This window comes from Galeopterus variegatus, unplaced genomic scaffold, assembly GCF_000696425.1.
Source record: "Galeopterus variegatus unplaced genomic scaffold, G_variegatus-3.0.2 Scaffold2508, whole genome shotgun sequence".
Classification (NCBI taxonomy): Eukaryota; Metazoa; Chordata; class Mammalia; order Dermoptera; family Cynocephalidae; genus Galeopterus; species Galeopterus variegatus.
The window spans coordinates 413,621-423,253 of NW_007728619.1; the positions used below are offsets into that span (position 1 = coordinate 413,621).

Below are 9,633 nucleotides of genomic sequence, written 5' to 3' on the forward strand. Positions count from 1 at the left end.
TTCCTGGGCTGGTGCGGAAGAACCGGTATAAAACTATCCTGCCCAGGGAGTACTCACTACCTCAGAGACGTGGGAGTAGGCTCACCCTCACCCTGAGGAATACCGTAAGCCCAGAGCTGGGCCTTCAGGGGCAGTGGGACACTCATCACTGGAGGAGAAGGGATGGAAGACTGGGGGTGCCCAATGAAAGGAATCGCCTCCCTGCTGAAATCAGAGGCTAGTTCATTCCCTCACGCAGCACTCTCTGGATCCTTGCCCTGCTTGGCCAAGTGCTGTGTTGGGTGCTGTGGAAACCCAGAGAGAAAGGGTGGTGATAACAGCAGCTCAGTGTGTGGTGACTGAGGGTGTTTTCACATCCATTGTCTCTTCAGAAGAGGCAGACTTCAAGGAGAGGAAGTTAAGGCTCAGAGATGTTTAGTGGCTCATTGACAGTCACACAGCTAGGAAGTACAGTTTCAAACCTGGGTCTCTGTGACCCCAAAGTCAGGCTCTTTTGTCTACCTTGTTTTCAGTTTGGTCAGGTTGTAGGTCCCATAACAGGCAGCACCACCCCACAGGGGAATGAGCTGCCTCTTCAGGTAGTGAGCTCCCTGTCGCTCAGTGTGTTCAAGTGAGACTGCATGAGCAGTCCCCTGAGAGGTCTGAGAGGGACTTTCCTCCTTTGTGGGCAGTTAGACCAGGTGACCTAATGCTCCTCTTTCAGCCCTGTGATGTCATCTTCAAGTAACTTTCATGAAACCTCTGTCTGCCTGCCACCCCTGCCAAGTTCTGGTCCCAGGCCGCCAGGCTAGTTTGGGGGTGACTTGTTGAAAGTGAATCCCCACAGATCTACTCCACTGGGTTTGTGGAGTAGCGAGGATTTTTTAAAAAGCAGTTTTGCCATTAGCATCTCTAACAATGTGTAATATGTCATGACTTATTTTTAACTTTCAAAATATCGACTTGTGGTTGTTATGGTTACACAGTCTCTAGGTAATTTTGGTTAAACAAAGCACCATTTAAAGCCAGGGTGCACTCTACAGGGCTGCTCACCTCTTCCCTCATTTGATTACCCCCTCCCAGCCCTACCTGGGGGGAGGGACTAGGTACTCCCAGGGCTTTGCTGGCCACAAGGGAGGGTAGGAGTCCTGCCATGACTCCATGTGGTCTGCCCTGAATAGCTGAGAGGCTTAGGCCACCTCCATCTGCCCTGTGCATCCAGGTCCCCAAGCCCAACAGAGAATCTTGTCTGTATCTAGCAGGAATTGACCCTGCACCCTCAGAGACTGGGTTGCGGGACAGAGAGCAGATCAGGCTTGCAGAGGTCTCCTCTCAGATCCAGGACACCCTGAGGTTTGTTCTGTCATTCATTTGACACACATTTCCTCAGCCCCTGCCCCAGGGGCTGAGAGTTCAGACATGAATGAGACATAGACTCTGCACACAAAGAAAGGACCATGGACAGAATCAGAGTGCCAGTGACCAGCAGGCAGCATTGGGAACAAGGTGCAGGGGAGCATTTCTGTTCCTTTCACCACTTTGTCCCAAGCACCGAAACAGAGCCTGGCACATGGTAGAGATTCTGTACCTATTTGAATGAATGAATATCTCCCAAATATAGCTCCCCTCTCCATCCTCACTGCCAAATGACATTTTTGGGGTTATGGCTTCCATGTTGCCCAAGTCCAAGGAGTGCCATTTACATAGACTACATTGACATAAATGCCCCTGGAGTCGTGCCAGGCAGAGCAGCCCTGTGACCCTGGACACTTTGATGCAAATCATTGCAGGAATCCCCTAACTGGCCTCCTGGCTTTCATGTTCTCCTCTCCTGTTCATCTTCTACCATTGCCAGAAAAATGATGCAAAACAGAAACCTAATCATGTCATTTTCTTCTTAAACACCACCATTGTCACCCTTATAATCCTTGGGTTGAGGTCCAGGTTTCTAAGCATGGTTTATAAATCCTTTGTCATCTGGTTCCTTTCCAGCCTCATCTCTACCCAATCCCTACCTTGTCCTGTTTGGTTGAATTAGAACAGAATTTCCTGCTCCTCCTCCTACTGGTTCTTCAAACTCAACCAAAGTGCCACCTCTTCCAGGAAGCCTAATCACCCTACCCAAGGCAAGGGCCCCTTCTGTTCGTGAGCCCCAGTGCTCATGTGCTACTCACTACTTGTCTGCCTGCCCAACACTGTGTGTTCCTTGGGAGTGAGGACCATGTCTTATTTATCAAGGAGTCCCTATTCCCAAGCATAGTGCCCGGGCACAGAGTCAGTGCTCAATAAGGGTTTGTGAGTGCTCATGTGCTACTCACTACTTGTCTGCCTGCCCAACACTGTGTGTTCCTTGGGAGTGAGGACCATGTCTTATTTATCTAGGAGTCCCTATTCCCAAGCATAGTGCCCGGGCACAGAGTCAGTGCTCAATAAGGGTTTGTGGAACAGAATCATTATCATTGCCACAGTAGTTCTTTAATGCCAAAGTCTCTAGCATCTGGCCATAGGGGCAGTGCCCGCTTCTGTCCTTCTGCCCTTTAATCTGGACAGGCAGACAAGGAGAAGGGAGATGGCCCATGCAGAGCTTCCTGCTCCCCTCTTCTGCTGGTCACCCAGAAGCCCCCGCTCCCACTTACCTGGCCCCTCTCCATCCCTGCCACCCATTGCCAAAGTCACATGCCAAACCCTCAGGCACTGGGGCTGAGGCGAGAAAAGGGCTAGAAAGGGGAGGCTTGTGCACATCACCTCCCCTGTGTATCCTACTGGGTTTGAGGTCCTCCTTTTTACCTATTAATTTATGGTAAAAATTGTCATAAGGGCAATAATAACAGCAACTCCCTGCTCTGTAGTGTTTGCCGTGTGCTGACCTAAGTTGCTGGTCTAAGTGCCCTACTTATTCATGTTAACTTTACCAAATAAGTGAGGTCATTATGGGAGGAGTACCCCCAGTTTACAGATAAGGCACAGGGAGATTAAGTAAATTGCCCATGTGAACACTGCTAGTAAGTCAGAGTCGGGATTTGAACCCAGCCTCCCTGGCTCAGTGGGGTAGACTCTTAATGACTCCATTGTACTGCCCTTGAGAGCCACTTAAAGTGCACACTGGAAGTGTGTTTAGCCCAACCCTCCCTTTTACAGGAGAGAAACTGAGACCCAGAGAAGGGATAAGACAGTGGGCTGGTGACAAAGCTAAACCACAACCCAGGGTTCTGGGCTCCCACTCAGCTTTCCTGCCTACCTCATGCATCCTCCCAGTCTGTCTCAGCCTCTGCAGACTGAGAGAAGTCAATACAGGGAGGCTTCAGCTGGAACAAAACAAGACCTACTCCAGGAAGAAGAGTAGGGTGTTATGAGAATCTGTTGTTATAGGATTTGACACGTGACTAGATTGAGGAGAGGAGGAAAAAAAAAAAAGAAACTCTTTGTCTCTGCGTACACATGTCCAAGCTGCTAAGACCCTACAGTCTCATTTCAGGTGTGAAAGGTTTTACTCTTTTCCTCCCAATATTCTCCCTCAGCTGTCTGCCCCCAAATCTTAACAGCCCTCTGTATGTATAAAGCACTTTATAGTTTATACAGCACTTTCACATCTGTTTTCTCATTTATCTTCCCAACAGTCTTAGGAAGTAGGCATCTTGACTCCCACTTTACAGATAGGAAAACTGAGGCCTAAGCCACATGTTTTACAAGTTACACAGCAAGGTAGTCACATTATGTACTCAAACTCTAGCTACCTCCTGCTGTCCAGTATCTGTACCCTAGGTAATTCCTTTCTTGACATAGCTTTCTCCTCTCCAGAACATAAGGTGTAGTGAGCACCAGGCAGCTTAAGGAGCACAGGCAAAGGGCAGGCTTGATCCTACAGAGGTAGAGACCCAGGGCCTCTCTCTCTCTACCCTCTACTTCATCCTGGGTCCTCACCTGCCTGTGTGGACAATGGATGGGTCACTGGTTTCTACGGGGCAAGGGAAGGAAGAACTGCTAAGGTCCCAGAAGAAATGTGGGTGCCCTGGAATAGGCCAGAGAAGGTGGGCCCTGCACCAGAGGGCCCAGCTCTCGGCCACATCTGTCTCCCCCTACCCCAGACCCTCACAGCAGAGTGTGTCTGACCTCACCAGACCCCGACGACCCTCTGAGTTCCTACATCAACGCCAACTATATCCGGGTATGTAGCCCCATCCTGATGGTCTCTTGCTGAAGGGGAGGCCCGAGTCGATGGGATTCATCCTCTAGGCTTGTCTTTAAGCCAGTCTAGCTCCTGCCATCCCCTGGGAAGAGCCTGAGTGTGGGGACTGGGTCCTGGGAGCCCTGTCTCTGACCCTGATAGCCTGGACTTGGCTGGCACAGGGCTACGGTGGGGAGGAGAAGGTGTACATCGCCACTCAGGGACCCATCGTCAGCACGGTTGCCGACTTCTGGCGCATGGTGTGGCAGGAACACACGCCCATCATTGTCATGATCACCAACATCGAGGAGATGAACGAGGTAGGGACCCCTGTACCGTGCATTTCCAAGTGTCTGCTGTGCTGTGCCCTATACTGAGCATCTCGTTTTCAAATTAATCCTTATGACCATCTTTTGAGGTTGGTAGTGTTCACTCCACTGTCAAGATGGGAAATGTGAAGCTCAGTGAGCTTAAGTCATTTGCTGGGGGCCACACAGATAGTCAGAGGCAGAGCCTGGCAAGGTCTGGTGGAGGCCTCTCCACCTCCAGTGTCCATCATCTTAACCATGAAGTTCTGCTGCCTCCAGCCTTCCAGAACTGGTGCTGGCTACTTCTGTCCCCATAATAGCCCATTTGATTGAATCCCCACAGAAGTCCTTCAAAATGGGTATTACTTTCATTTTCCAGATGAGGAAACTGAGGTTCAGAAAAGGAAAGTATCTTATAGGTTATGAAGCTGAGATTTGAACCCAACACTCCAGAACAGCAAACCTGTTCCCCTTTTATCTCTCTCCACTGGCCTTGGAGGGGCATCGGGAAGAGTATGGGAAGGGAACGGGGGTGTATCGCAGCCTGATCTGGGCCCCTGCAGAAATGCACCGAGTATTGGCCAGAGGAGCAGGTGGTGTACGACGGCATCGAGGTCACTGTGCAGAAAGTCATTCACACTGAGGATTACCGGCTGCGACTCATCTCCGTTAAGGTGAGGGCTGGTCTGGGCTAGGCTGGAAGGATGGAGGGTAGGGGCATAGTTGGGAACTCCAAAGAGAACAGGGCCTAAAAGCCCACTATAGCTGAAATAAAAGCCTGTGCACTCCCAGGATTTGCTGATAAACAGGAATGAAGGAGGGATGAATAGACTTGGGCACCAGAGGGAGGACCAAACCCCAGTTGCATTTCCCAAACCTCTGTTGCATGTGATGCTGTTGGGCGCTCTCTCTCTACACTGCCGTTCATGCCTTCTAGCTCTGCTCAGTGCACCCAAGGCCAGGAGTGTCTGGGTGAAGGGACTGCAGCAGTTTCCAGTACTGTCCTTATAACTGAGGGTTCATCATGACTTTGAGATCCTGCCTAGAAACATCCCTTCACCTGGGAGGCTGGCCTGTAGTGCCCAATCTTTCCACCAGAGGGCAGGCACTTCTTGCCGTTTTAGGGTTGCCCTGGGAGGCTGTGGTTACAGAAAACGGCAAGAAAAAGGAAGATGCACAAAAAATGAGCAGTACAAAACAGCCCAGAAGAGTGGGTTGAGGTATCCTCCTACCTGAAGGTGTGCTTCTTCCAGGATCCGCATAATAGAGGAGACTGTTCTTTTGGAATTGGGGATTAGTGGGTTCTGTTTTTGAGAAACAATGAAACCCATGTTTGGGGAAGGTGGAGCCCACTGTAATAACCCCAAAGGCTGAAGAAGTAACCAGGCACCAGGAAGCTGGTGCCCTACCCAGAAACACCCTGAGAAGTCCATTGATGCTGACAGCCACAGGGTCCAGCCACAGAAAATGAGCTCCAGGCCTGAGACTCGTCCCTCTAAGCTGCTCCCTCTCCCACTGGATAGGGTGCTACTCAGGGTGTCAGGGGGTACCTCATTCCCCAAAAGGCAGTGCCCACCTGAGCCACTGCGAGATACAGCTCTTCCTGGAGGATATGAAGGGCCAGAAAGTGAGGAGCAGGAACTGTGGTAGCTGTCACAGCCAGGTAACCGAAGGACCTGAGGAACCAGCTTCCTAAGTAGAAATTCCCAGAAAAAGAGGCTGGACTGAGGCGGGGTCTGCCTAATCTTCTTGCTGCCATGGTGCTGGGGTTTAAGGGTTTAAGGTACCAGGGCACCTTGGGGTTTAAGGGTTCTGGTTTGACTCTGGGGTTTGACTTGGTTCTGGGTTTAGAGAAGAACCAGGGCACCTTGGGGTTTAAGGGTTCTGGTTTGACTCTGGGGTTTGACTTGGTTCTGGGTTGGGTACTAGGAACACAGAACTGTCCCTAGCCTGGACTCTCTCCTCAAGAAGTGCCCATAAAATGGTAAGTACCAGGCTAGAGATAGGTAAGGATACAGAAGAAGGACACTGCCAGCCAGCATGCTCAGGGTGGGATTCTTAGAAGTGGTGATGTTGAATGGGGTCTTGAAGGATGAGTGAGAGTTGACCAGGGGCAAACAGTGGGGAGAACATTTCCAGCAGGAAAAAAAATAAAAGGGCATGAAAGATGGAACATTTGTGTGTGCGGGCGCTGCAAAGATTTTATCTTCAAATCTTTTGGAGTGCAGGGGCATCGAGTACAAGTATGAAGGAGCAGGAGATGTGCCTGGAAGGGTGGACCCTGTATCAAGGGTCTTATTTGCCAAGCTAAGGACTAAGAGTGGGTTTTATTCAGAGAGAAATGAGAGCCGTTGAAGGGTGTCTTAGTCTGTTCTGGCTGCTATCACAAAATACCGTAGGCTGGGTGACTAATAAACAACAGATTTATTTCTCACAGTTCTGGACTGGGAAGTCCGAGATCAAGGCACCATCGTGATCAGGTTCTGATGAGGGCCCACCTCCTGGTTCATGTCCTTACCTGGTGGAAGGGGTGAGGGAGCTCTCTGGGGCCTCTTTTATAAAGGCACTAATCCCATTCTGAGGGCTCCACCCTCATGACCTAATCACCTCCCAAGGGTTTCACCTGCAAATACCCTCACATCGGGGATTAGGTTTCAACCTATGAATTTGGGGTGGGAGACAAACATTCAGTCCTTAGCAAAGGGTTCTGAGCATGAGAGCAGCATGCCCAGATTTGTGTTGTAGACAGACCATTTGACTGCTGTGGATCTGGGACAGTCAGAGAGGAGGAAGAGAACTCACAGTCAAGAGGATAGAAGTCAAAGCCGAGGTGGTGGTAATGGAGAGGCGGGTATGGAGTGGAGGTGAAACTGACAACACTTACTGAGGATGGAGGTGGGACCGGGCAGGCAGAGCACAGCGGGGTGAGAGCAGGAGTCCCAAGGTTCTGGCTTATGTGACTAAGGGACAACTGGGCCAGTCGTTAAGGAACCATGGAGACAGTAAAGAATTGGAAAGGGGGCTCTTGGCTGATCCGGAGTTGTTGGAGCAGAACCGAAGAGAAGACCAATACTGACACCACTGACCAGCCCCCACTACCAAGCTGACGTTGGTCTCTGTCTGGTGCCACTAGCAAGAGGGTTTAGATGGGAGGAGGAAGAGGTTCCACTCTGTGTCCTCCTTCCTGTGTTCATCCTCCTCCCATCCCATCTCCATCTCTGGGCTGGTTTGTGTGCTAAGAGTTCACATGTATCTGGGTGGGCCTCTGTCTCCTGGACAGAGTGGGACCGAAGAGCGAGGCCTGAAGCATTACTGGTTCACATCCTGGCCCGACCAGAAGACCCCAGACCGGGCCCCCCCACTCCTGCACCTGGTGCAGGAGGTGGAGGAGGCAGCCCAGCAGGAGGGGCCCCATTGTGCCCCCATCATCGTCCACTGCAGGTGGGTACTCCCAGCCACCTTCTCGGGCAGGGCAGCCCCCCACCCCACCCCTGTGCTGCCCTGCTCCTCACTCCACTCATCGCCTTGGCCCTCAGTGCAGGGATTGGGAGGACTGGCTGCTTCATTGCCACTAGCATCTGCTGCCAGCAGCTGCGGCATGAGGGCGTGGTGGACATCCTGAAGACCACGTGCCAGCTCCGTCAGGACAGGTCAGCCCACAGGCAGGGGAGGGGGCAGCAGGAAGAGACCAACATGTGCATGGGGTTGAGGAGCAGATGGACACACTGGATATGGACTGACAGACAAGGAGTAGGGAGGACAGCTGGGTGGAGGGGCAGGATCCAGACGGTGGCTAGACGAAGAGGGGAGAGAAACGGAGCTGGTGGACAGAGGACAGAGGCTGAAAGTGATGGGACATGTCATCTGTATCCCTGTCTAGAAGGGGCAGAGGGCAATGGACAAGGCCCCTAGTGTGCCTCCCAAATGATTAGTACTCCATGGGTTTGGGGGCACCCTGCAGCCCATCCCTTAGGACCCATCCCCACTGTGCATCTCTGCCGGGCAGGGGTGGCATGATCCAGACGTGCGAGCAGTACCAGTTTGTGCACCATGTCATGAGCCTCTACGAGAAGCAGCTGTCCCGCCAGTCCCCAGAGTGATCACACTCCTCCTCTGAGGTCTCCTGGGCACTGCCCAGCCTGAATCTGGGCCCTCACCCACCACCCAGGGCCCTGCCTCGGGTCCTGGGTCTGCTCCTCTGCCTCTGCCCTCTCCCGCTTCCTTCTCTTCAGTCTGCTCCCTCCCTCTATTAGCCTGGGCCTGGCCCCTACCCCGAGCATAGCTCTTCCTAGTGTACATATTGGGGAGTGGGAGGGATGGGGAGGGATGTGCCAGGCCAGGCCTGGGGCCCCAGGGCTTGACCCACACCACACAGGCCTGGGGTCTCAGTTTTTAATGATGGTTCCATCGCTACTTGATCCAAACGTTTCTGTGCCACACTCCAAGTGTCCTGCCACAGCGTGTTCTGTTTGTCCATCCATCTCTGCTGTCTGTACCGGACACTGTGTCTCCTCAGCCCTGGAAAGGGGTAATGATCTCCAGCCCCTAAGCAGCCCAGGCAGAGGTGCCTGCCTCAAGCCCCCACCCCCACTTCTCCCAACAGGTGGATTGTATTTTGCCCCTAATTATTGGGACCAGGATTGGGGCGGGGGAGGGCAGCCTAAGGCCTGGAGGTCAGGCATGAGACCTTGGCAGAGAGATCTCAGCTGGGGGAGAGATCTCTGGGATAGGGTGGGCATCACAGCCAGGGTGGCCTCTGGGTGTCAGATGCCCTCAGGAGGCAATGACCAGCCTGCGGGGCATTGGGGATGAAGGGGATGAATGGTGGTGGAGAACCCAGAGGATCTGGGCCCTGCTGGGGGGTGGGGGAGGGAAGTTCCAAGGGTAGGGTGGGGACTAGGCCCCAGGTCTGTGTGAAACATTTTTCTGTGTCACTGTGGGAAAGCCTTCCCAGAAGTCTCACTGTGTGTCGCTCTGTGTGTTCCGTGTCCATGCGTGTGTTGAGAGCCCATCAGCAGGGCATGCATGATTCTTTGGCAACATGTGTTATCTTGGAGCCACGTGTTTTTACTGCTGACTTTAATTATTTATTCCACGGCAGACAGAGACATTTGGTGTCTTTTTATAATTCGCTCGTGGTCATTGAATAGAGCAATAAACGGAGCATTTTGAGCAAAACTA

At 52.3% G+C, this 9,633-nt stretch overlaps 1 protein-coding gene across 2 annotated transcripts in view; it reads left to right on the top strand.

The window, feature by feature from the left end:
• Positions 1–9,633, top strand: part of PTPN5 (protein tyrosine phosphatase, non-receptor type 5 (striatum-enriched)) — a 60,702-nt gene extending 51,069 nt beyond the window's left edge. For both annotated transcript variants that reach the window (XM_008582056.1, XM_008582057.1), the window contains exons 9-14: positions 4,065–4,144; positions 4,327–4,464; positions 5,016–5,126; positions 7,733–7,893; positions 7,989–8,102; positions 8,459–9,633. In XM_008582056.1, coding sequence (XP_008580278.1) covers positions 4,065–4,144; positions 4,327–4,464; positions 5,016–5,126; positions 7,733–7,893; positions 7,989–8,102; positions 8,459–8,552 — 698 coding nt within the window. In that variant the 3' untranslated portion in view covers positions 8,553–9,633. The remainder of the gene's footprint in view (positions 1–4,064; positions 4,145–4,326; positions 4,465–5,015; positions 5,127–7,732; positions 7,894–7,988; positions 8,103–8,458) is intronic.